Here is a 27,953-nt window from a genome sequence, read left to right on the forward strand (position 1 = left end):
ATTGATGAGAACCTGATACCAATGGCAGACCTCTCGGATTTTCAAAGAGGCCAAATTGTTGGTGCTCGTATGGCAGGCGCTAGTGTAACAGAAAGTGCCCGAATGCTTGGCGTGTCAAGAGGTACTGTCTCCAAAGTAATGACTGCGTTTGAAAGAGAAGGAAAAGCATCCGCAGCAAAGCACAGGTCCGGCCGAAAGTCGAAGTTGACTGAGGCTAGTTTCACACTAGCGTTTTTGAGCGCAGCGACGGCCTACGCACGGCTGCCGCTAAGCCCCGCCCCTGCCGCGCCTCCGCCGGTAGCTCCGCCTACCGGCGCATGACGCTGCATGCGTCCTGCGTCCCCTATCTTTATCACTGGGGGCGCAGGCCGTGCGCAGTATGCGTTTGGCGGCGCATGCGCCTCTTTGACGGTGCGCCGAGCGCAACCAAACTGCAGCAGGTTGCGTTTGGCGCAGGTCGGCGCACCGTCAAAAGGACGCATGCGCCGCCAAACGCATACTGCGCACGGCCTGCACCCCCAGTGATAAAGATAGGGGACGCATGCGCCGGTAGGCGGAGCTACTGGCGGAGGCGCGGCAGGGGGCGGGGCTTAGCGGCGGCCGTGCGCAGGCCGTCGCTACGCTTAAAAGCGCTAGTGTGATACTAGCCTGAGAGAGATTGTCGGACTCAAAACGAATTGTGAGAGAGGATCGCAAGACCACGGCTCTGAAAATCACTGCTGAGCTCAATGAACACCTACAGAACCCAGTTTCCACGAAAACTGTTCGTCGGGAGCTGCACAAATCTGGATTCCATGGAAGAGTTGCAATTCGAAAACCGCTGCTCTCAATGACAAATGTTTCCAAGCGTTTAGAGTGGTGTAGAAACCTCCAGAATCGGTCCCTCAAGCAGTGGAAACATGTGATATTCTCAGACGAATCATCGTTTACGCTATTTCCGACTTCCGGCCGAGTGTATGTTTGGAGACAGCCGAAAGAAGCATTCCATCCAGACTGCCTTCTCCCAACCGTAAAACATGGTGGAGGTTCTGTGATGATCTGGGGTACTATTTCGTGGAGATCCGCCAATGATATCCCTTCATGGAAGAATTAACAGCCGCGATTATTTAGGCATTTTGGGCGACCAATTGCATCCTATGGTTCAAGCACTGTTCCCGGAGGGGAACGCCATCTTTCAGGATGATCTTGCACCAATTCATATAGCTAGAATCGTTAAAGCATGGCATGAGGAATATTGTAATGAAGTTGAGCATCTCATCTGGCCCCCACAATCCCCAGACCTCAACATTATTGAGCATTTATGGCCAATTTTAGAGATTCAAGTTAGACGTCGATTTCCGCCTACATCGTCGCTCAAAGAACTGGAGGGTGTTTTAACTGAAGAATGGGCTACAATTCCTTTGGAAAGAATTCACACCTTGTATGAATCCATACCTCGGAGAACTGAGGCTGTAATCGCCGCAAAAGGTGGACCTACATCATATTACACTAACTTTTGTTGATGTTTCCAGGTGTTTCCATTATTTTGTCCAACCCCTGTATGTCACATATACGGTAACACTACAGCAAAACGAGGAGAAAAAAGACCAAACAAAATTGGCGTGCACACCTGATATGATGTAATGTATACAAAATATTTTATTACAAAAAACCCAGTACAAACAACAACATTAAAAACATCTAAAACCTGACATGTGTATAAGACAATAATGTTATAAAGCTCCACAACCATTATTTGATAATACAACAATTGACTGCCTATTTGGATTTGATAATGGCTCCTTCCTTATGAGCTACCCGGGTAGCTATTATTAATTATATCTCGCCCTCCATGAGCTTTCTTTTTCTTCCCTTTTTTTTCTCTTTCTCTTATTAGAGCTATTGGTATGTTTCAGTTGGTGTCTTTCTTTAAAGGCACCACTATATATTATATACACATATACTGTTTTTTTTTTTTTTTGGTTGTTTTTTTTTTTTTAATTTTTCTAATTCTTTTTGTTTTTGACATCCATATCATACAATTTTTTTCAGGTTTTATATTAGATGACTATATAGATCTAGCCATATGGGAATGAGTATTGTGGCTAATCATCAGTGTATTTAGCTCTCAGAAAGGGATGTTATGCGTTTGTTTGTATTATCAATTAAAGGTTGTGGAGCTTTATAACATTATTGTCTTATACACATGTCATTATTAATGGGGATGTGTTTGGATTATCATGCTGTATCTTGGTTTTTAATGTTTTGTCCTGGGTTTTTTGTAATAAAATATTTTGTATAGATTACATTATATCGGGTGTGCATGCCAATTTTGTTTGATCCTTTTTCTCCTCATTTTGCAGTCACTTATTCCAACAAGTTGTAGCACCTTATTAACATTTTGTTATGGAGGTGCATCTTTTTCCTCATATATTATATAACACTACAGCATGATTTATATATAGTACTATCAATGCCACCATATATCACATATAATGCATGATTAATGCCATCACATATAGTGCATAATCAATGCTGCCATACATCATATATAATGTATGATTAATGCCATCATATATAGTGCATTATCAATGCTGCAATACATCATATAAAGCTCTGACAAAAAATTAAGAGACCGCTCCACAGTTTTATAAAAATCAGCTTCTCTACATGTCTGACAGCCATTCCATTCTAGTGTCAGTTGAATTCCAACCATAGTACACCTCATTCTACTTAATGTGCTTCTGATTAGGTGAACATCTGAACCAAATCTTTAACGACTGAAAGTATAAAAAAAAAAACCCTGCTGTGGTGTTCACAATCCTCTTGCAATAGGACAAGCTGGATGGCAAAACAAGTGCTAGTAATATCCCAAAAGTAATAGGAATGAAAAAATAACTTTTAACCATGCCAAAGGAGTTGAAAAGAAAAGCCTTGAGTGAGGAAAAGAAGGGCTCAATTCTGGCTGTACCAGCAGAGGGATACAGTGAGCGTCATGTTGCCTCCATTCTTCAAATTTCTAAGATGGCAGTCCATTACAACAAGGTCAAGCAGCAATATTGGGGACAACAAAGCTACAGACCGGCAGAGGGCGAAAACGACTCTCCACTGACCAGGATGGCTGTCATCTTATTCGAATGTCACTCAGCAACCGCAGGATGACATCAAGTGACCTACAAAAGGAATGGCAAATGGCAGCTGGGGTGAAGTGCACGGCAAGAACAGTTTGTAACAGGCTCCTACAGGCAGGGTTCAAGTCATGTAAAGTTAGAAAAAAAATGTCATTAATGAGAAGCAAAGGAGAGCCAGGCTGAAGTTTGCCAAAGACCATAAGGATTGGACCATAGAGGACTGGAGTAAGGTAATCTTCTCTGATGAGTCTAATTTTCAGCTTTGTCCACCACCTGGTCGTCTAATGGTTAGACGGAGACCTGGAGAGGCGTACAAGCCACAGTGTCTTGCGCCCACTGTGAAATTTGGTGGAGAATCGATGATGATCTGGGGATGCTTCAGCAAGGCTGGAATTGGGCAGGTTAATCTTTGCGAAGGACGTATGAATAAAGCCGCATACAAGGTTATCCTGGAAAAACAGTTGATTCCTTCTGCTCAGGCAATGTTCCCCAACTCTGAGGACTATTTTTTCCAGCAAGACAATGCGCCATGCCACACAGCAAGGTCAATCAATGTGTGGATGAAGGACCACCACATCAAATCCCTGTCATGGCCAGCCCAATCTCTAGACTTGAACTCCTTTGAAAACCTCTGGAATATAATCAAGAGGAAGATGGATAGTCACAAGCCATCAAGCAAAGAAGAACTGCTTACATTTTTGTACCAGGAGTGGCATAAGGTCACCCAAAAGTAGTGTGAAAGACTGGTGGAAAGCATGCCAAGACGCATGAAAGCTGTGATTAAAAATCATAGTTATTTCACAAAATATTGATTTCCGAACTCTTCCTGAGTTACAACATATTAGTATTGTTGTTTATAGATGATTATGAACTTGTTTTCTTAGCATTATTTGAGGTCTGCAAGCACTGCATTTTTTTTTGACCATTTCTCATTTTCTGAAAATAAATACAAAATTTAGTGCTTGGAAATTCGAAGACATGTCAGTAGTTTATAGAGTAAAAGAACAATTTACATTTTACTCAAAAATACACCTATAAAGAGAAAAATCAGACAAACTGAAAATTTTGCAGTGGTCTCTTAATTTTTGCCAGAGATGTATAATGTATGATTAATTCCATCACATGTAGTGCACGATCAATGCTGCCTTATATCACATAGAGTGGGGAAAATAAATATTTGATCCCTTTGAAGATTTTGTAAGTTTGCCCACTGACAAAGGCATGAACAGTCTATAATTTTAAGGGTAGGTTAATTTTAACATTGAGAGATAGAATATCAAAAAGAAAATCCAGAAAATAACATTGTATAAGTTATATATTTCTCATTGCATTGAGAAATAAGCATTTGATCCCTCTGGCAAACAAAACTTAATACTTGGTGGCAAAACCCTTGTTGGCAAGCACAGCAGTCAGACGTTTTTGTAGTTGGAGGTTTGCGCACATGTCAGGGGGAATTTTGGTCCACTCCTCTTTGCCGATCATCTCTAAATCATTAAGATTTTGATGTTGTCGCTTGGCAACTCGGAGCTTCAACTCCCTCCATAAGTTTTCTATGGGATTAAGGTCTGGAGACTGGCTATGCCACTCCATGACCTTAAGGTACTGTCGCACTAAGCGATATCGCTAGCAATATCGCTATAACTTGTGACGTTATAGCGATATTGCTAGCGACATCGCTGTGTCTGATACTTACCTACGACCCGCTCCCCCGCTGGTTATCGCTGATCGCGCAAGAACGTTCAGGACTGTTTCTCGTCGTCAGCCTCCTGCGGCGCTTCCTGTGGAGAGACGAGCGTGGAGCCGGGCGGGAGGACGCAGGATCGCCTAGTGTGACAGGTAAGTAGCGACCCCCGTCCCCAGCGATGTCGCTGGTGAGATCTGCCTGTGTGGCAGCTCACTAGCGACCACTTAGCGATGCACCAGCAATCCTGACCGCGTCATATCGCTGGTCGGGATTGCAGGTACATCGCTAAGTGTGACAGTACCTTTAATGTGCTTCTCTTTGAGCCACTCCTTTGTTGCCTTGGCTGTATGTTTCGGGTCATTGACTTGCTGGAATACCCAGCCACTTCCTATTTTTAATGTCCTGGTGGAGGGAAGGATGTTGTCACTCAGGATTTTACGGTACATGGCTCCATCCATTTTCCCATTGATGCGGTGAAGTAGTCCTGTGCCCTTAGCAGAGAAACCCCTCCAAAATATAATGTTTCCACCTCTATTCTTGACAGTGGGGACTGTGTTCTTTGGGACATAGGCAGCATTTATCTTCTTCCAAACACGGAGGGTTGTGTTAATGCTATGAAGCTCAATTTTTGTCTCATCTGACCACAGCACCTTCTCCCAATCACTCACAGAATCATCCAGGTGTTCATTGGCAAACTTCAGACGGGCCTACACGTGTCCCTTCTTGAGCAGGGGGACCTTGCTGGCACTGCAGGTTTGCAAACCTTTACGGCGTAATGTGTTACCAATGGTTTTCTTGGTGACTGTAGTCCCACCTGCCTTGAGATCTTTAACAAGTTCCCCCCATGTTGTTTTAGGCTGATCTCTCACCTTCCTCATGATCAAGGATACTCCACGAGGTGAGGTTTTGCATGGTGCCCCAGATCGATGTCGATTGACAGTCATTTTGTATTTCTTCCATTTTCTTACTATTCCACCAACAGTTGTCTCCTTCTCACCCACCGTCTTACCTATGGTTTTGTAGCCCATTCCAGCTTTGCGCAGGTCTATGATTTTCTCCCTGACATCCTTATAAAGCTCTTTGGCCTTGCCCATGTTGTAGAGGTTAGAGTCTGACTGATTAATTGACTCTGTGGACAGTAGTATTTTATAAAGGTAACTATGTAAGACAGCTGTCTTTAATGCAGGTAACGAGTTGATTAGGAGCGTCTAACTGGTCTGTAGGAGTCAAATCTCTCTATGGTTGGTAGGGGATCAAATACTTATTTCCCACTGCAAAATGCAAATTTATATAATTTATACAATGTGATTTTCTAGATTTTATTTTTGATATTCTATCTATCAATGTTAAAATTCACCTGTAATTAAAGTTATAGACTGTTCATGTCTTTGTCAGTGGGCAAACTTACAAAATCAGCAAGGGAGCAAATAATTATTTCCCCACTGTATAATGTATAATTAATGCCATCAAATATAGTGCACGATCAATGCCGCCATATATCACATATAATATATGTATTAATGCCTTCACATATAATACACGATCAATGCCGCCATATATCACATAATGTATGATTATATGTGAAGGCATATAATACCATCACATACAGCTCTGGAAAAATTGAGAGCACCACATTAAATCCCTGTCATGGCCAGCCCAATCTCCAGACCTGAACCCCATTGAAAACCTCTGGAATGTAATCAAGAGGATGATGGATAGTCACAAGCCATCAAACAAAGAAGAACTGCTTAAATTTTTGTACCCGGAGTGGCATCAGGTCACCCAAAAACAGTGTGAAAGACTGGTGGAAAGCAGCCAAGACGCATGAAAGCTGTAATTAACAATCATGGTTATTCCACAAAATATTGATTTCTGACCTCTTCCTGAGATAAAACATCAGTATTGGGTTTTTTTTCTAAATGATTATGAACTTGTTTTCTTTGCATTATTTGAGGTCTGAAAGCACTGTTTTTTTTGTTTTTTTTTTAAATTTCGACCATTTCTCCTTTTCAGAAAAAAAAAATTTATTTCTTGGAAATTCGGAGACATGTCGTCAGAAGTTTGTAGACTAAAAGAACAATTTACATTTTACTCAAAAATATACCTATAAAGAGAAGAATCAGACAAACTGAACATTTGGAAGTGGTCTCTTAATTTTTGCCATCGCATATAATATACGATCAATGCCGCCATATGTCACATATAATGTATGATTAATGCCATCACATATAATACACGATCAATGCCGCCATATATCACATATAATGTATGATTAATGCCTTCACATTTAATACACGATCAATTCCGCCATATGTCACATATAACGTATGGTTAATGCCATCACATATAATATACGATCAATGCCGCCATATATCATGTATAATGTATGATTGATGCCATCACATATAGTGCACGATAAATGCCGCCATATATCATGTATAATGTATGATTAATGCCGTCACACATAGTGCACGATAAATGCCGCCATATATCATGTATAATGTATGATTAATGCCATCACGTATAATACACGATCAATTCCGCCATATGTCACATATAATATATGTATTAATGCCTTCACATATAATACACGATCAATGCCGCCATATATCACATAATGTATGATTATATGTGAAGGCATATAATACCATCACATACAGCTCTGGAAAAATTGAGAGCACCACATTAAATCCCTGTCATGGCCAGCCCAATCTCCAGACCTGAACCCCATTGAAAACCTCTGGAATGTAATCAAGAGGATGATGGATAGTCACAAGCCATCAAACAAAGAAGAACTGCTTAAATTTTTGTACCCGGAGTGGCATCAGGTCACCCAAAAACAGTGTGAAAGACTGGTGGAAAGCAGCCAAGACGCATGAAAGCTGTAATTAACAATCATGGTTATTCCACAAAATATTGATTTCTGACCTCTTCCTGAGATAAAACATCAGTATTGGGTTTTTTTTCTAAATGATTATGAACTTGTTTTCTTTGCATTATTTGAGGTCTGAAAGCACTGTTTTTTTTGTTTTTTTTTTAAATTTCGACCATTTCTCCTTTTCAGAAAAAAAAAATTTATTTCTTGGAAATTCGGAGACATGTCGTCAGAAGTTTGTAGACTAAAAGAACAATTTACATTTTACTCAAAAATATACCTATAAAGAGAAGAATCAGACAAACTGAACATTTGGAAGTGGTCTCTTAATTTTTGCCATCGCATATAATATACGATCAATGCCGCCATATGTCACATATAATGTATGATTAATGCCATCACATATAATACACGATCAATGCCGCCATATATCACATATAATGTATGATTAATGCCTTCACATTTAATACACGATCAATTCCGCCATATGTCACATATAACGTATGGTTAATGCCATCACATATAATATACGATCAATGCCGCCATATATCATGTATAATGTATGATTGATGCCATCACATATAGTGCACGATAAATGCCGCCATATATCATGTATAATGTATGATTAATGCCGTCACACATAGTGCACGATAAATGCCGCCATATATCATGTATAATGTATGATTAATGCCATCACGTATAATACACGATCAATTCCGCCATATGTCACATATAATATATGTATTAATGCCTTCACATATAATACACGATCAATGCCGCCATATATCACATAATGTATGATTATATGTGAAGGCATATAATACCATCACATACAGCTCTGGAAAAATTGAGAGCACCACATTAAATCCCTGTCATGGCCAGCCCAATCTCCAGACCTGAACCCCATTGAAAACCTCTGGAATGTAATCAAGAGGATGATGGATAGTCACAAGCCATCAAACAAAGAAGAACTGCTTAAATTTTTGTACCCGGAGTGGCATTAGGTCACCCAAAAACAGTGTGAAAGACTGGTGGAAAGCAGCCAAGACGCATGAAAGCTGTAATTAACAATCATGGTTATTCCACAAAATATTGATTTCTGACCTCTTCCTGAGATAAAACATCAGTATTGGGTTTTTTTTCTAAATGATTATGAACTTGTTTTCTTTGCATTATTTGAGGTCTGAAAGCACTGTTTTTTTTGTTTTTTTTTTAAATTTCGACCATTTCTCCTTTTCAGAAAAAAAAAATTTATTTCTTGGAAATTCGGAGACATGTCGTCAGAAGTTTGTAGACTAAAAGAACAATTTACATTTTACTCAAAAATATACCTATAAAGAGAAGAATCAGACAAACTGAACATTTGGAAGTGGTCTCTTAATTTTTGCCATCGCATATAATATACGATCAATGCCGCCATATGTCACATATAATGTATGATTAATGCCATCACATATAATACACGATCAATGCCGCCATATATCACATATAATGTATGATTAATGCCTTCACATTTAATACACGATCAATTCCGCCATATGTCACATATAACGTATGGTTAATGCCATCACATATAATATACGATCAATGCCGCCATATATCATGTATAATGTATGATTGATGCCATCACATATAGTGCACGATAAATGCCGCCATATATCATGTATAATGTATGATTAATGCCGTCACACATAGTGCACGATAAATGCCGCCATATATCATGTATAATGTATGATTAATGCCATCACGTATAATACACGATCAATTCCGCCATATGTCACATATAATGTATGATTAATGCCTTCACATATAATACACGATCAATGCCACGATATATCATGTATGTGTGATTAATACCATCACATATAGTGCACAATCAGTGTTGCCATATTACATATAATGTATGATTAATGCCATCACATATAATACACAATCAATGCCGCCATATATCACATATAATGTATGATTAATGCCTTCACATATAATACACGATCAATTCCGCCATTTGTCACATATAATGTATGATTAATACCATCACATATAGTGCACGATCAGTGTTGCCATATTACATATAATGTATGATTAATGTTATCGCATATAATGCGCGATCAATGCCGCGATATAACATGTATAATGTATGATTAATGCCATCACATATAATACACGTTCAATGCCGCCATATATCACATATATAATATACGATCAATGCCGCCATATATCATGTATAATGTATGATTAATGCCATCACATATAGTGCACGATCAATGCTGCCATATATAATGTATGATTAATGCCATCACATATAGTGCACGATCAATGCCGCCATATGTCACACATAATGTATGATTAATGCCATCACATATAATATACGATAAATGCCGCCATATATCACATATATAATATACTATCAATGCCGCCATATATCATGTATAATGTATGATTAATGCCATCACACATAGTGCAGGATTAATGCTGCCATATATAATGTATGATTAATGCCATCACATATAGTGCACGATCAATGCTGCCATTTATAATGTATGAGTAATGCCATCACATATAGTGCACGATCAATGCCGCCATATGTCACACATAATGTATGATTAATGCCATCACATATAGTGCACGATCAATGCCGCCATATGTCACACATAATATATGATTAATGCCATCACATATAATATACGATCAATGCCGCCATATATCACATATATAATATACTATCAATGCCGCCATATATCATGTATAATGTATGATTAATGCCATCACACATAGTGCAGGATTAATGCTGCCATATATAATGTATGATTAATGCCATCACATATAGTGCACGATCAATGCTGCCATTTATAATGTATGATTAATGCCATCACATATAGTGCACGATCAATGCCGCCATATGTCACACATAATGTATGATTAATGTCATCACATATAATACACGATAAATGCTGCCATATATCATGTATAATGTATGATTGTCATCACACATAGTGCACGATCAATGCCGCCATATATCACATATAATGTATGATTAATGCCTTCACATATAATACAAGATCAATGCCGCCATATACCATGTATAATTTAGGATTAATGACATCACATATAGTGCACGATCAGTGCCGCCTAATGTATGATTAACGCCATCACATATAATACACGATCAATGCCGCAATATATCATATACCAGAAAAAAGGCAGCCAAATTTACCAACACAGGTCAGAAAACTAGTGCACTTTTTTCTTACGTAACATATAATACACAATTAATGCCGCCACATGTCACATGTAATACATGTTTAATGCCGCCACATATGATACCCGATTAATGCCGCCATATATCATACACAATTCCACCACATATGATACACGATTAATTCCTCTGATTATGCTCCTTTTCTTCTCCATGATCAGCCATCGGACACTGGCAGTCGGTGGAGGCGAAGGCTCATCAGAGGAAGCTGGAGAGTAACTTCATTGCCCTAAACAGGGAAGCTGTGAAGTCTGGGCTGGTGACGGCGACTGAACATCAAGCTTTCCGCAACACTCACAACATCTGGCGCCCCATCAATGAAGGTCGGGTGAAACCGCGCAGCCTGCGCCTCCCGCAGGACATGGTCTACGGCATCTGCACAAGGTGAGCGTCAGAACTATCCGGAAAATACATGCTGCCATATTGTATAGGTAACCGTACATTCAGGGCTTGTGGTAAGCTGGGTCACTGCCCCAGTAATGGTGGCCTTTGGGTGTTATTTAAAGGAAAGGAGAAGTGCTCTTTTTTTTGATAGTGTGGACGGTACAAAGAGATCAGATTTCTGTAAATGGAAGTTTGTAAAGTTTCTTCAGTGCGAGCGACTTCGGCGTTCTCCATAGGACATAGTGTTTACCTCGACCTGTTATTCCTCATTACAGGGATAGAAATGGCGTGCCTTTAGTCTCCCACCGATCCTATTACGTTTCATGGGTTTGTGGAATTTTAAAAGCTTCAGCGTAAACCGCAGCCACCGGGGTCCAATCCAGCAAAGTGCTTCACTCCCGCAGATCCTCTGAATCCCATCCCGGCCCCCCAGTGGTAAATCTGTCCTATCAAAGGTGTTGGCGCCCACCTGAGCTCCACTTCAGCTCTTGCCTTGCACTTTAGATAAGAGCCCATGACGGTGGCCTGTAATTTGGAGGGGACACTTAGAGATGTAAATTGACCATGGTAACAATTTACCGGAGTTGGAACAACATTGCGTCCAGGTGGGAACGGTGAGAGGTCAGGACAGAGTGCGTGCTGAAAGGACACGGCCATGCTGCGCCACCGGCAATTAGCTCTGTCCCCAAAAACGTATCCTGCTAAACTATGTCCATATTAAGGCTGCACACCTCTGCACTTGTAATGGACTGATCCACAATCACGGAGTCTATAGTAATCTGGGCCAGGTGACTAGAAGCATGGAGGGGGGCAATGTACTGCAGTCATGCAGTTAGTCTAGATTGAGTGGCCATATTGCTTGTCACTTTTCTAGATACTGATATAACTAAAAAAAAATCTTGTCACTGTAGAGAAGCACTGGCAGGATTAGGAAAGCATGGCTGCTTCCTTCTAGAAATCCTCACCACCTATCCTCAAGTTATGCACCAAACTGTGCTGCAATACCAGATGCAACCTGAGCATAGGTGTGGCGCTGTTTCTGGAAGCTGGCAGCCATGTTTGTTATTACTCTATGTTGGCACTCCTCTTGGTAGCAGAGGGTTAACTATCCAGGGGAGTCTGAGCTGATATGCCGAGGGCTTGTGAGGAGTAAATGGGGCTCCATAGATGCAAATTGAATGGATTTTAAAATGGTATTTAATGACGATTTTCATAGCCGACATTAACATTAATTGCAGCCAAATGAATCCGTTCCATTACTCGGCGCTTAGATGCAAACAGCCCGGCCATAAAGCTTTATCATGATCAGCCCGGAGCCGTTGCCGTATGACAGCGCTGCGCTGAAAGTGCCCACAAAGAGGCCTTTTATGGATCCAAAGTGTCCCGCGAGCGGCCACCAATCAGCATCAATTCTGTTTTATTCCGCCGTAAATGGAAGTTACATCGTGGAAGGAGACTGCGGCCGCAGATTAGAGGCGGTCAGCGCCTGGCGGTTTAGAAGAGAGAATAGGGATGGTGCCCCATTCAGATCACCCCATTTATCCTCCCAGTTTATGGAGAGCTCCCCACATCTGGGGTTCGAATCTGTGCAAAGATTAAGATGCTGGGGGGCACCATAAAGAGTTTAGCAACCCAGTATAGGAGCGCCCAGGTCTTGTTTGCCCCTTCATTCGTCATTTTAAGGGCAGGGCGGTACAGGAATGGGACCAGCTGGGCTCTCCAAATGGCCACACTGAACATTCTCTGTGGCGTGTGCTCAGAGGTGCTGCATTGATCCTACCCATGAGGTTCAGGAATGTGCTCAACTCTACTTTTCTAGTTTTGTAAAAAAGATGTTTGTGCAAAGATGAGAGAGAGAAGGCATTTGTTTTTTCTTAAATTGTTTCCAGCCCCTCAGTCATGCTTAGATCAATTTCATAAAATGTCACCACCAGGGGGCGCTTACAGGAGAAGGGGAGGTAAATCTGTCTTTGGGCTCCTCCTAGTGGTGGCTGGAGGACTGGAGAGATTTGAGCGTCTGTGGTGTTCAGCTTGCACTGCTACACTGTGACAAACCCTTGGCTGCGAGAAGTAAACCACCCCTACCCTCCTTCAGGCTTCAGTGCGTCACGCCTTATATTAAAGGAAACCTGTCACCTCTTTTGGCCGCTATAAGCTGTGGCCACCGCCTTTCAGGGCTTATCTACAGCATTCTTTATTGCTGTACATGAGAACCCGGTCCGACCAAAAAGATAAGAAAAATAAGTTTTATTCTACTCCCCCGGGGCTTCCAGTCCGAAGGGTGTTGCAGGTCCGTTTCTGGCGCCTCCCATCTTCTTGCGATGCTGCTCTCCTTTTGCTTCCTCACTCCGGCATCGCACCTCTTGTACCACTCCAGCTGTTTTCTGCCCACGATTGAATAGGGAGAAATGATCCCGTAATATACAGGAGAGTCATAAAGGTACCTAAATCTAGAGGGTGGGTCTACTGGGATTTGTAGTTCTTCATTCGTTGCCTGCACTTATTCTAGAGTCTTGTTAATCTGTTGCTAGTGCGGGTGGAATTGTTAACGATCCTGCATAGCTGTCACTCAGGATCCTGCATCCTCACATGTCAGGAATATCTGAAGCCGTCAATCCTGCGAAAAAATGTTGAGACGTAGAATCCTGACTGACGGACGTACGTATCCGAGCCGAGAGATGTATCCTGCAGCGTGCTCCATCTATTCTTACCTTGAACTGTGTGACGGCACCAAGAATGGTATCACACAGGATAGGATTAGATACACGGCTCAGCAGACAGTATCATACAGGATAGGATTAGATACACAGCTCAGCAGTCAGTATCACACAGGATAGGATTAGATACATAGGTCAGCAGACAGTATCACACAAAATAGGATTAGATGCACAGCTCAGCAGGTAGTATCACACAGGATAGGATTAGATATACAGCTCAGCAGTCAGTGTCACACAGGATAGGATTAGATACACGGCTCAGCAGACAGTATCACACAGGATAGGATTAGATACACGGCTCAGCAGCCAGTATCACACAGGATAGGAATAGATACACGGCTCAGCAGACAGTATCATACAGGATAGGAATAGATACACTGCTCAGCAGACAGTATCATACAGGATAGGATTAGATACATAGCTCAGCAGACAGTATCACACAGGATAGGATTAGATACACAGCTGGGCAGACTGTATCACAGGATAGGATTAGATACACGGCTCAGCAGACAGTATCACACAGGATAAGATTAGATACACGGCTCAGCAGACAGTATCACACACAGGATAGGTTTAGATACACGGCTCAGCAGGCAGTATCACACAGGATAGGATTAGATGCACAGCTCAGCAGACAGTATCACACAGGATAGGATTAGATACACAGCTCAGCAGATATTATCACACATAATAGGATTAGATATACGGCTCAGCAGACAGTATCACACATAATAGGATTAGATACACAGCTCGGCAGACAGTATCACACAGGATAGGATTAGATACACGGCTCGGCAGACAGTATCACACAGGATAGGATTAGATACACGGCTCAGCAGACAGTATCACACAGGATAGGATTAGATTCAGAGCTCAGCAGGCAGTATCACACAGGATAGGATTAGATTCACAGCTCAGCAAACAATATCACACAGGACAGGATTAGATACACAGCTCAGCAGTCAGTATCACACAGGATAGGATTAGATACACAGCTCAGCAGTCAGTATCACACAGGATAGGATTAGATACACGGCTCAGCAGTCAGTATCACACAGGATAGGATTAGATACACGGCTCAGCAGTCAGTATCACACAGGATAGGATTACATACACAGCTCAGCAGACAGTATCACACAGGATAGGATTAGATACACAGCTCAGCAGACAGTATCACACAGGACAGGATCTGATACACTGCTCAGCATACAGTATCGCACAGGATGGGATTAGATACACAGCTCAGCAGACCGTATCACACAGGACAGGATCTGATACACTGCTCAGCATACAGTATCGCACAGGATGAGATTAGATACACAGCTCAGCAAACAATATCACAGCATAGGCTTAGATACACAGCTCAGCAGACAGTGTCACACATTTTAAGCTTATATCTATTGCTCAGCAAACCATATCACACCGGATAGGATTAGATGCTTGGCTCAGGAGATAATATCACATAGCATACTTAGATATGCAGCTCAGCAGACCATATTAGGCAGGATAGGATTAGATGCACAACTCAGCAGACAGGATTATGTAGGATAGGATTGGATACACAGCTCAGCAGACAGTATCACACAGGATAGGATTAGATACAGGAGGTCATCAGAGAGTATTACATAATAGGATTAGATATACAGTTCAGCACACATTCTCACCCAGGATAGGATTAGATACAGGCAATCATCAGATGGTATCACATATTAGGATTAGATACACTGTCATGCAGTAGATCTGTGAGATGGGTTCGGTGATACGTTCTCTGTAAATGATCCTTGATATAAATCCTGGTTCCCGAATACAGAGACCCCTTGTCCCCCGGCTGCGGAGCCTCCCTTTAATGTACGGTTTTGGTACAGAGAGTCTGATCATTAGGGGAGGCTGTGGTAATCAGTGTGTGGATACACCCAGTGATCTGTCCCTGAATTATCCAGCTTTGTATTCATTTATGTGGTTATTATAATTTACAGCGGATTAGACTTAATACATTAATGTAATCATATTTGGATAATCCGTGCCAATATACACCGTGAATACACAATGCACCCACTGTATAATCTGTGAAGGGTATCACAGGCTTAGATACAACAGCCCTGACGACAGTAACACACATCATTCCATTTTCCAGTTCTAATGGTCATGAGCAAAATGTAGGCACTTAACGCCGTGAACAGTGGTCAGCAGGAGCACGCTGGCCGGCCTGAGGCCACTCCTGCAAGCTGCGATGCTCTGCGTGCCCCAATTCCTTTTTATCATAGCTGCAATGCTCTGCGTGTCCTGACCTCTAACATAGCTGCAATGCTCTGTGTGTCCTGACCTCTCACAGCTGCGATGCTCTGCGTGTCCTGACCCCTCTATCATAGCTGCAATGCTCTGTGTCCTGACCCCTCTCTATCATAGCTGTGATGCTCTGCGTGTCCTGACCCCTCTATCATAGCTGCAATGCTCTGTGTCCTGACCCCTTTCTATCATAGCTGCGATGCTCTGTGTGTCATGACCTCTATCATAGCTGTGATGCTCTGCGTGTCCTAACCCCTCTATCATAGCTGCAATGCTCTGTGTCCTGACCCCTCTCTATCATAGCTGTGATGCTTTGCGTGTCCTGACCTCCTCTATCATAGCTGTGATGCTCTGTGTCCTGACCTCCTCTATCATAGCTGTGATACTCTGCGTGTCCTGACCTCCTCTATCATAGCTGTGATGCTCTGTGTCCTGACCCCTCTCTATCATAGCTGTGATACTCTGCGTGTCCTGACCCCTCTCTATCATAGCTGCGATGCTCTGTCCTGACCCCTCTATCATAGCTGCGATGCTCTGTCCTGACCCCTCTATCATAGCTGCGATGCTCTGTCCTGACCCCTCTATCATAGCTGCGATGCTCTGTCCTGACCCCTCTATCATAGCTGCGATGCTCTGTGTCCTGACCCCTCTATCATAGCTGTGATGCTCTGCGTGTCCTGACCTCTATCATAGCTGCAATGCTCTGTGTGTCCTGACCTCTATCATAGCTGCAATGCTCTGTGTGTCCTGACCTCTATCATAGCTGCAATGCTGTGTGTGTCCTGACACCCCTCTTTTTTTTTTTTATATCTGTGATGGGGACGTCTCTCGTGATCGGCCATTTTGGACATCCTCTGTCCTAGTGGCGATAGGTCTGTGACTGTGACTATTTCCCAGCTTTTCATCCACCATTGCAGTTCTGACAATCCCTGCTAATCCTACATGTACCGATCTGACACTTGGCGGATTAGCAGGATTTCTACACCATCCATTGTTCAGTCTGGCAGGGGTTAATCCATGCCGGTTACTGCTGTGCTACCCCCTCTCCTTTCCCTTCCTCCTCCTCTTACTCAGGCTGCTTTCTTGTACCAGTCATATAAAGGACATTTTTCATTCGCTGCCCCCTCTGCACCATCAGACATAGATTTATACTCTCCCTGATGCCTGTGGCATTCACTACTAGGGAGGGGTCATGGGACAATAATGGATGCATTGCAGGGGTCCCCAGGGCTTTGTCCGGCCAGGTACCCTATCCATCAGCCACCAAAACCCATGCCAAGGTCAGCACTAACGAGGCTGTGCCAGCGTCCCGGGCCCCCATGGGGAAAGCTCCAATCAGCCTCCTGGAATACTCGCTGTAATGTGTGATCCTTACAAGGTCTGGCGCGTGGAGGAGGATGTGGCGGGTGTACAGGTAAATGCTGAGCCATCGCCTCTTCTTCATCACATTCCAGATCAGAAGCAAAAAAATCTCCAATTTACCCCCAACCACAGAGGGTAGGATGCGCCACACGTACCCCCGGCTTCTGTCACTGCACATTCCTACATGCTTTCATGTCCAGCTAACATATAGAAATGACAGATCTCTGAACCAGTGGAGTAGGTGAATTCTTGGATCTCCATTTTTGTCCAAAACCTCAATTCCCAGCTTCCTCCTCCACCACCCATAATGGAAATTGTAGTACTGGGAAATTGAAAGTGGGAGACCCAGGTACAAACACTGACATTTTTGTTGTTCTGCTGGAGCCAAATCTGTAATAAAAAAAAAAAATTATTCTCTAGTTTGTATGACCTTCATCAACCTGTATTATACTCCAGAGCTGCACTCACTATTCTGCTGGTGCAGTCACTGTGGACATACATTACATTACTTATCCTGTACTGATCCTGAGTTACATCCTGTATTATATCCCAGAGCTGCACTCACTATTCTGCTGGTGCAGTAACTGTGTACATACATTACATTAATGACCCTGTACTGATCGTTACATCCTGTATTATACCCCAGAGCTGCACTCGCTATTCTGCTGGTGCAGTCACTGTGGACATACATTACATTACTTAACCTGTACTGATCCTGAGTTACATCCTGTATTATACCCCAGAGCTGCACTCACTATTCTGCTGGTGCAGTCACTGTATACATACATTACATTACTTATCCTGTACTGATCCTGTGTTACATCCTGTATTATGCTCCAGAGCTGCACTCACTATTCTGCTGGTGCAGTAACTGTGTACATACATTACATTAATGACCCTGTACTGATCGTTACATCCTGTATTATACCCCAGAGCTGCACTCACTATTCTGCTACTGCAGTCACTGTGTACATACAGGATGTAACTCAGGATCAGTAATGTAATGTATTATACCCCAGAGCTGCACTCACTATTCTGCTGGTGCATTCACTGTGTACATACATTACATTAATGACCCTGTACTGATCCTGAGTTACATCCTGTATTATACCCCAGAGCTGCACTCACTATTCTGCTGATGCAGTCACTGTGTACATACATTACTTATCCTGTACTGATCCTGAGTTACATCCTGAATTATATCCCAGAGCTGCACTCACTATTCTGCTGGTGCAGTAACTGTGTACATACATTACTGATCCTGTACTGATCCTGAGTTACATCCTGTATAATACCTCAGAGCTGCACTCACTATTCTGCTGGTTCAGTCACTGTGTACATACATTACATTACAGATCCTGTACTGATGTGCAATCATATAATCCCTATGAAACTTTAATAAATTGAGGTAAAAAACACTCCCCTAGTGCAATAACACAATTAACAAACTCTATACAATATTAACCTACAATAGCCCTACACTAGCCTGCTATCCCTTCCTGACAGTGGAGGTTGGCACCCTAAAAGATACGATTTGGCGCCCCCACTCCGCGGCGGCTGTCCCACACTCGCCCTAAATGACCCTTATAAACTACAGGTGGGAAAACAATAAGCAAATAAAAGAGATGAAAGATACTGCTTAATATAATACACAGGCTATTAGTGTACAATATATAAAAGACAGGCTATTACATGTAAACATAGAGAAACCTCTTGTATAACCAATAGATATTAGCAAGTCTTGTCTTTTTGGGTATTAACCCCTTAACCCCCAAGGGTGGTTTGCACGTTAATGACCAGGCCAATTTTTACAATTCTGACCACTGTCCCTTTATGAGGTCATAACTCTGGAACGCTTCCATGGATCCCAGTGATTCTGACAATGTTTTCTTGTGACATATTGTACTTCATGTTAGTGGTAAAATTTCATTCAAATAACTTGCGTTTATTTGTGAAAAAAAAAACGGAAATTTGGCGAAAATTTTGAAAATTTTGCAATTTTCCAACTTTGAATTTTTATGCCCTTAAATCACAGAGATATGGCACATAAAAAACTTAATAAGTAACATTTCCCACATGTTTACTTCACATCAGCACAATTTTGGAACCAAAGTTTTTTTTTGTTAGGAAGTTATATGGGTTAAAAGTTGACCAGCGATTTCTCATTTTTGCAACACCATTTTATTTTTAGGGACCACATCACATTTGAAGCCACTTTGAGGGGTCTATATGATAGAAAATACCCAAAAGTGACACCATTCTAAAAACTGCACCCCTTAAGGTGCTCAAAACCACATACAAGAAGTTTATTAACCCTTCAGGTGCTTCACAGGAATTTTTTGAATATTTAAAAAAAAAAAAATGAACATTTAACTTTTTTTCACAAAAAAAATATTCAGGTTCAATTTTTTTTATTTTACCAAGGGCAACAGGAGAAATTGGACTGCAAAAGTTATTGTGCAATTTGTCCTGAGTACGCTGATACCTGATTTGTGGGGGGGAACCACTGTTTCGGCGCATGGCAGAGCTCAGAAGCGAAGGAGCGCCGTTTGACTTTTTCAATACAAAATTTGCTGGAATTCAGATCGGACGCCATGTCACGTTTGGAGAGCCCCTGATGTACCTAAACAGTGGAAACCTCCCACAAGTGACCCCATTTTGGAAACTAGACCCCCCAAGGAACTTATCTAGATATGTGGTGAGAACTTTGAACCCACAAGGGCTTCACAAAAGTTTATAACGTACAGCGGTACAATTAAAAAAATCATATTTTTTCCACAAAAATGAACTTTTCACCCCCAATTTTTATTTTCCCAAGGGTAACAGGACCCTAGAAGCTATTGTGCAATTTGTCCTGAGTACGCTGATACCCCATATGTGGGTGTAAACTACTATTTGGGCGCATGGCAGAGCTCGGAAGGGAAGCAGCGCCATTTGACTTTTTTGGCTGGAATTGAGATCGGACACTATGTCGCGATTGGAAAACCCCTGATGTACCAAAACAGGGGAAACCCCCCACAAATTACACAATTTTGGAAACTAGACCCCCCAAGGAACTTATCTAGATGTGTCGTGAGCACTTTGAACCCCCCCAGTGCTTCACAGAAGTTTATAACGCCCAGGCGTGAAAATAAAAAAATCGTATTTTTTCCAGAAACATGATCTCTTAGTCACCAATTTTTTTATTTTCCCAAGGGTAACAGGAGAAATTGGACCCCCAAAAGTTGTTGTCCAATTTGTACTGAGTGCGCTGATACCCCATATGTGGGAGAAAACTACTGTATGGGCACACGTCGGGGCTCGGAAGGGAAGTAGTGACGTTTTGGAATGCAGACTTTGATGGAATGCTCTGCGGGTGTCATGTGCGTTTGGAGAGCCCCTGATGTACCTAAACTATTGAAACTCCCCACAAGTGACCCCAGTTTGGAAACTAGACCCCCCACGGAACTTATCTAGATGTGTGGTGAGCACTTTGAACCCCCAAGAGCTTCACAGAAGTTTATAACGCCCGGGTGTGAAAATAAAAAAATCATTTTTTTCCACAAAAATGATATTTTTGCCCCCAATTTTTTATTTTCCTAAGGGTAGCAGGAGAAATTGGACCCCAAAAGTTGTTTTGCAATTTTTCCTGAGTAGGCTGATACCCCATATGTGGGGGTAAAACACTGTTTGGGCGAATGGCAGAGCTTGGAAGGGAAGGAGCACCATTTGACTTTTTCAACGCAGAATTGGCTGGAATTGAGATCAGACGCCATGTTGCATTTGGAGAGCACCTGATGTGCCCAAACAGTGGAAACCCCCCAATTATAACTCCAACCCTAACCCCAACACACCCCTAACCCTAGCCCTAACCCTAATGGTAAAATGGAAATAAATACATTTTCTTTTAATTTTATTATTTTTCTCTAACTAAGGGGGTGATAACGGGGGGTTTGATTTACTATTTATGGCGGTTTTTATTTTTGGCAGCTGTCGCACACTCAAAGACGCTTTTTATTGTAAAAATAGTTTTTGCATCACCACATATTGAGAGCTATAATTTTTCCATATTTTGACCCACCGAGTCATGTGAGGTCTTATTTTTTGCGGGACGAGTTGACGTTTTTATTGGTATTATTTTCGGGCACGTGACATTTTTTGATCGCTTTTTATTCCAATTTTTGGGACGCAGAATGAACAAAAACCAGCGTTTCATGAATTTCTTTTGGGGGGGTGCGTTTACACCGTTCCGCGTGTGGTAAAATTGATAAAGCGGTTTTATTCTTCGGGTCAGTACGGTTACAGAAATACCTCATTTAAGTCTTTTCTTATGTTTTGGTGCTTTTATGCAATGAAAACAATTTTATATTAAAAAAAAATTATTTTTGCATCGCTTTATTCTGCGAGCTATAACTTTTTTTATTTTTTCTCTGATGCTTCGTGGTGGCTCGTTTTTTGCGGGACAAGATGACATTTTCAGCGGTACCATGGATATTTATATGCGTCTTTTTGATTGCGCGTTATTACACTTTTTGTTCGGCGGTATGATAATAAATCATTATTTTTTGCTTCGTTTTTTATTTTTTAAGGGGTTAGCTAAAGGGGTTGACTAATGGGGCAGTTTTATAGGGCGGGTCGTTACGGACGCGGCGATACCAAATATGTGTACTTTTTATTTTTTTTTTTTATTTCCAGAAAATGAATTTATTAGGGAATTTTTTTTTTTTTAACTTTATTACATTGTCCCGGGGGGACATAGCTGTCATGTGACAGATCGCTGATCTGTCACATCACAGATCACTGTGACAGATCACCGATCTGTCACAGGCACTACACAAGGCTTCCTCCTTGCCTGTGCTTTGCAGGCATGAGGAAGCCAGCTCCCTGCAGGCCCCCGAAGGTCCCTGTCGCCATCTTGGATTCTGGGACCTGCAGGGATAGAGCCCCCCCACAGCAGCGCTGCACATTGCGCTGCGGTGGGGCCTCAGGGAAGCACGTAGGGAGCCCCCTCCCTGCCGATGCTTCCCTTTAACCCCCGGTACACAGCGATCGTGTTTGATCGCGGTGTGCAAGGGGTTAACGTGTCGGGGGCGGTCCGTGACCGCCCCTGACACATTGTGCCGGGTGTCAGCTGTGATTATCAGCTGACACCCGGCCACGATCAGCGGCGCTCACCACGTGGACGCCGCTGATCGCGGTGACGTACTATTCCTGTCCCTGTGAATTAAGTCCCAGGGCACATGGACGGGATAGTACGTCACATGACAGAAAGGGGTTAATAGACTACAGAAAACATAGATTCCATATGCATTATCAAATAAAGCCAAAAAAATCTCTGCAGTAAAATCAGACAAGCACACACAGACAGGAGGTAAAAAAATAGCGTGGTTCAATAAAGGAACATCAGAATTATATCCATATTGGTTCCCATAGAAGACAATGGATGATGCCTATTGCCAAAGGAAAAAAAAAAAAATTATAGAAACAGCTGGGGGTTAACCCAAACTTGGCTTCCAGCCTCGACACGTTTCCTCGTCCACACGGTTCATTAGGAGGCACAATAAGGAACCAGCCAATTCATGGATGTGAGGTGTCCAGATAGAGAGGCAAACCTGTACTGATCCTGGGTTACATCCTGTATTATTCCCCAGAGCTGCACTCACTATTCTGCTGGTGCAGTCACTGTGTACATACATTACTGATCCTGTACTGATCCTGAGTTACCGCCTGTATTATACCCCAGAGCTGCACTCACTATACTGCTGGTGCAGTCACTGTGTACATACATTACTGATCCTCTACTGATCCTGAGTTACCTCCTGTATTATACCCCAGAGCTGCACTCACTATTCTGCTGGTGCAGTCACGGTGTACGTACATTACATTACTGATCCTGAGTTACATCCTGTATTATACCCCAGAGCTGCACTCACTATACTGCTGGTGCAGTCACTGTGTACATACATTACTGATCCTGTACTGATCCTGAGTTACCGCCTGTATTATACCCCAGAGCTGCACTCACTATACTGCTGGTGCAGTCACTGTGTACATACATTACTGATCCTCTACTGATCCTGAGTTACCTCCTGTATTATACCCCAGAGCTGCACTCACTATTCTGCTGGTGCAGTCACGGTGGACATACATTACTGATCCTGAGTTACATACTGTAGATCTTTTATTATAAAAATGAAAAACATAACAATAATAACAGAAACCTAACAAGAATATAGGCCAGAAAATAATCTGTATACTGAACACTGGTCCAGCCGCTCATTCTCTCCTGTCACACATATTATACATATATACAGAATAATAACTAATAATAACTTACACCTTCTGGTCCGGTCACCAAACAAACTAATAACAAACAATAAAATAAACAAAAGCCGACATACATATATATATATATATATATATATATATATATATATATATATATATATATATATATATATATATATATATATATATATATATATATATTTTTATCTCATAGCCAAACTATACAAATATATACAGAACTAAACACCCCACACTCAAGCCCACCATTCCCAACCCCCGCACTGACCTGAGAGCTGGCCCTGCGTCTCATGCCTCAGTCCATGTCCAATGTGCATAGGCCAGATCAGGCAGTGCCAGTGTTTTCCCAAACACCCCAGTGTCCCATAGTCCCACGAGATAAACCCACCTCCCCCCTTTTTCCCACCACCCAACCTAACACCTACACCCAAATCTATATCCCTATATACAATATATACAGAAACAAACACTACAATACCCACAAATCACAAAGCCCAAGTTCGGCGCCTGCAGCCCTACATCACTGTATACCGATCACAAAACAAAAATCTACAGTGTCAGCAGCAGCCCACCACCAGGAAAGAAGATGACCAGACTAGGGCACACTAAAAGAAAAGCCCCTCCAGAGGAGAGCGGCCCTACGTGTGCCCAGTCTCTCATACTCCAGAGAGCGCACCTTCACCAGGTCACAGAGTATGGTCCTAAACACATCGTCCACTGGGAGGATTTTCCGTTGCGTCGATACTAAGCACTGTGCGTTCCACGTGTGATACCTAACCACTGCGCTAACTAGAAATAATATCCAAGAAGTATCATTTCTCCTTGCGGAGAATGACATGCTAAGCATGTCAAGGTGAGGAGACTTAAAGCCGCAATGCTCCTCTGGGAAATATGCTAATTATGCAAATTGTCTCTTCAGAGAGGAAGAGGACTAGAACTCTAGTGCCACCTATTGGAGGTAGCAATCCTAAAAGTCAATGTTGACCCTTTAACGAGCCTAGTTACATGACTTAGGATAAAAGCCAAGCCAGATCTTCTCCCACTTTGCACTGATGAGGGGCAGTACCCCGAAACACAGTGTCTGCAAATGGAGATTCTGGCTTGGCTTTTATCCTAAGTCATGTAACTAGGCTCGTTAAAGGGTCAACATTGACTTTTAGGATTGCTACCTCCAATAGGTGGCACTAGAGTTCTAGTCCTCTTCCTCTCTGAAGAGACAATTTGCATAATTAGCATATTTCCCAGAGGAGCATTGCGGCTTTAAGTCTCTTCACCTCGACATGCTTAGCATGTCATTCTCCGCAAGGAGAAATGATACTTCTTGGATATCGGTCAGACGCCTCTCTCACAGCCAAACCAGATCTTCTCCCACTTTGCACTGATGAGGGGCAGTACCCCGAAACACAGTGTCTGCAAATGGAGATTCTGGCTTGGCTTTTATCCTAAGTCATGTAACTAGGCTCGTTAAAGGGTCAACATTGACTTTTAGGATTGCTACCTCCAATAGGTGGCACTAGAGTTCTAGTCCTCTTCCTCTCTGAAGAGACAATTTGCATAATTAACTAGAAATAAGGTGCAGCGGTCCCGGCCACCAAGGTCTCTGAATGCTCCGTAGGCCCATTCCGCATAGGAGAGACCGGCCAGCCGAGACCAGCAAATGGAGGCGCCCACTCTGTTGTACACCTCTGTGTTGAAGGGACAATGAAGCAGGAAATGGTCCATGCTTTCCAGCACGGTACCACAATGCTCCCGAGGACAGTTCCTGTCCTCAGAGCTCCTACACTTCAGATTGTCCCTCACACTCAGTTTCCAATGGAAGCAGCGCCAAGCCAAGTCCCAAAACTTCGAGGGGATCCTGATCGAATTCAAAAGATGCAAACCCACCCCAAGATCCCAACTTGGGCAATCCCTGAGCACCAGAGGCCTCTGGAAATGGGTCAACAGAACCCTATTGTCAAGGCGTTTCCTTGGCAAAGTCCTAATTTCCCACATTCCCAGACCCTACCGGCGAATTACCTTCAGAACCAAGGTAGCGTAAGCCGGAAGATGTCCATGCGGTGTGCGAAGATCCTTCACTTGCCTTCCTGTCTCCCATTCCTGGAAGAAAGGCTGAAACCATCCCCTACGTTGGAATACCCATGGAGGAGCCCTCTCTTTCCAGAGGTTTGCAATATTGATCTTAATAAAGGTATCAACTAGGAATACCACAGGGTTGACCATACCCAACCCTCCTAGTCTCCTCGTACGGTAAGTAACCTTCCTCTTGACCAGGTTCAGTCTATTCCCCCATAATAGTTGGAAAAACAAACTGTAGACCCGACTCCAGAGAGACTCCGGCAAGATGCACACACTGCCCAGATAAATCAGTAAAGGGAGCAGGTAAGTTTTGATCAGGTTTACCCTTTCCCTGAGGGTCAAAGACCAACCCTTCCATTGATTCACCTTCTGAGTGGCGATCTCCAGCCTGCTGTCCCAATTTTGTTTGGGGTAATCCCCCTGGCCAAATTCGATGCCAAGGACTTTAGCAGAGACTTTGGGTCCTGGAAGGGTGTCCGGGAGATCAAAACCAGGATCTCCTCCTCCCAGCCAGAGACTCTCACACTTATCCCGGTTGATCTTGGACCCGGATGCCTCTGAGTAGCGATCTACCTCTGATATCAGCCACCCTCCCTCCTCGTGAGAGGAAACAAAAACAGTGACATCATCGGCATACGCCACCACCCTCAGAGTGGCTTCCGGTGCTGCTCGGTCCATCCCGATCCCGGCCAACGGTCCACGCTCCACCCTCCTAAGAAGTGGGTCAATCGCGAACACGTACAGCAGCAGGCTCAAGGGACAACCCTGGCGAACACCAGATCCAACCTCAAAAGAGCTGCCAATCCAACCGATCACAAGCGGGAAACACTCTGCGCCACCATACAAGGTTTTAAGCCAGTCAACAAACCCCCGGCAGGCCATATCTCAGAAGGACAAACCAGAGGTACTCATGATTAACCCGATCAAACGCTTTTGCCTGGTCCAGTGACAGCATGTACCCCTTCCAGTGACCAGCCCTACCCTGCTCCACCGCCTCCTGGACACCGAGCACAGCACTAAATGTGCTGCGACCCGGAACAGAGCAATACTGGATCTCCGAAAGGAGTCGGGGTGCAAACTTCACCAGCCGATTAAACCGCACCTTTGCCAGAACCTTCCTGTCTGCATTGAGAAGCGCTATGGGATGCCAATTCTCAATGCACGATGGGTCCTTACCCTTTGACAAGATGATCAGGGCAGACCTCCTCATTGACTTTGGCAGAGTGCCCGACGAAAGACACTCATTGAATACCTCAGTCAAGAGGGGAACCAAAGCGTCCTTAAAGGTCTTATAGAACTCTGATGTTAAGCCATTGACGAATTGAGCCTCCAAAAGCCTCTTCCCATCTCTGTAACATTCAGAGAAAACAAAAGTAAACAGTGGTCGGAGAACTCCACCTCAAGAACAGACACTGCTGAAGAGACAGCTTCGTCCTTTAAATAAAACCTATCTATTCTGGACTTACAGTTACCTCTATGATAGGTGAACCCCTCGTGGCCTGGGGTCTGCCGAATGTGGACATCCACCAGGCGAGCCTCACTAGCAATACAATTAAGGGCGACGCTATCATAAGTCAGCTTATCTCTGGATCCTACTCTCTCGGGGCCTTGTGACAGTATTGAAGTCCCCTCCAAAGACAACCTGCCGACTTGTAAAAAGTTAGGGCTTGATCCTCATAAAGAGACACTTCCGGTCCCATTTAGATTGGGGACCATAGATGTTAATAAGATGGAGCTCTTGTCCCTTTGTGGGGACATCTAAGATCAGGCACCTCCCCATTTCTAACTCAATAACCCGTCAGCATTCCACCGGTGCGGTAAAAAGGACTGCCACTCCGCTATACAGCTCGACCGCAAGAGACCAATAGGAGGGCCCAAGTCTCCACCCCCTCTTGGCTTTAAACACGTCTGCCATGTT

At 43.0% G+C, this 27,953-nt stretch overlaps 1 protein-coding gene across 3 annotated transcripts in view; it reads left to right on the plus strand.

Annotated features, from left to right (window-relative positions):
* The window catches only part of CFAP77 (cilia and flagella associated protein 77), a 184,704-nt gene that overhangs the window by 87,130 nt on the left and 69,621 nt on the right, over positions 1-27,953 (plus strand). For all 3 annotated transcript variants that reach the window (XM_073555975.1, XM_073555977.1, XM_073555976.1), the window contains one exon: positions 11,087-11,309. In XM_073555975.1, coding sequence (XP_073412076.1) covers positions 11,087-11,309 — 223 coding nt within the window. The remainder of the gene's footprint in view (positions 1-11,086; positions 11,310-27,953) is intronic.

The sequence above is a fragment of the Dendrobates tinctorius genome, unplaced genomic scaffold, assembly GCF_039654945.1.
Source record: "Dendrobates tinctorius isolate UK_male_01 unplaced genomic scaffold, ASM3965494v1 ptg000231l, whole genome shotgun sequence".
NCBI classification, from domain to species: domain Eukaryota; kingdom Metazoa; phylum Chordata; class Amphibia; order Anura; family Dendrobatidae; genus Dendrobates; species Dendrobates tinctorius.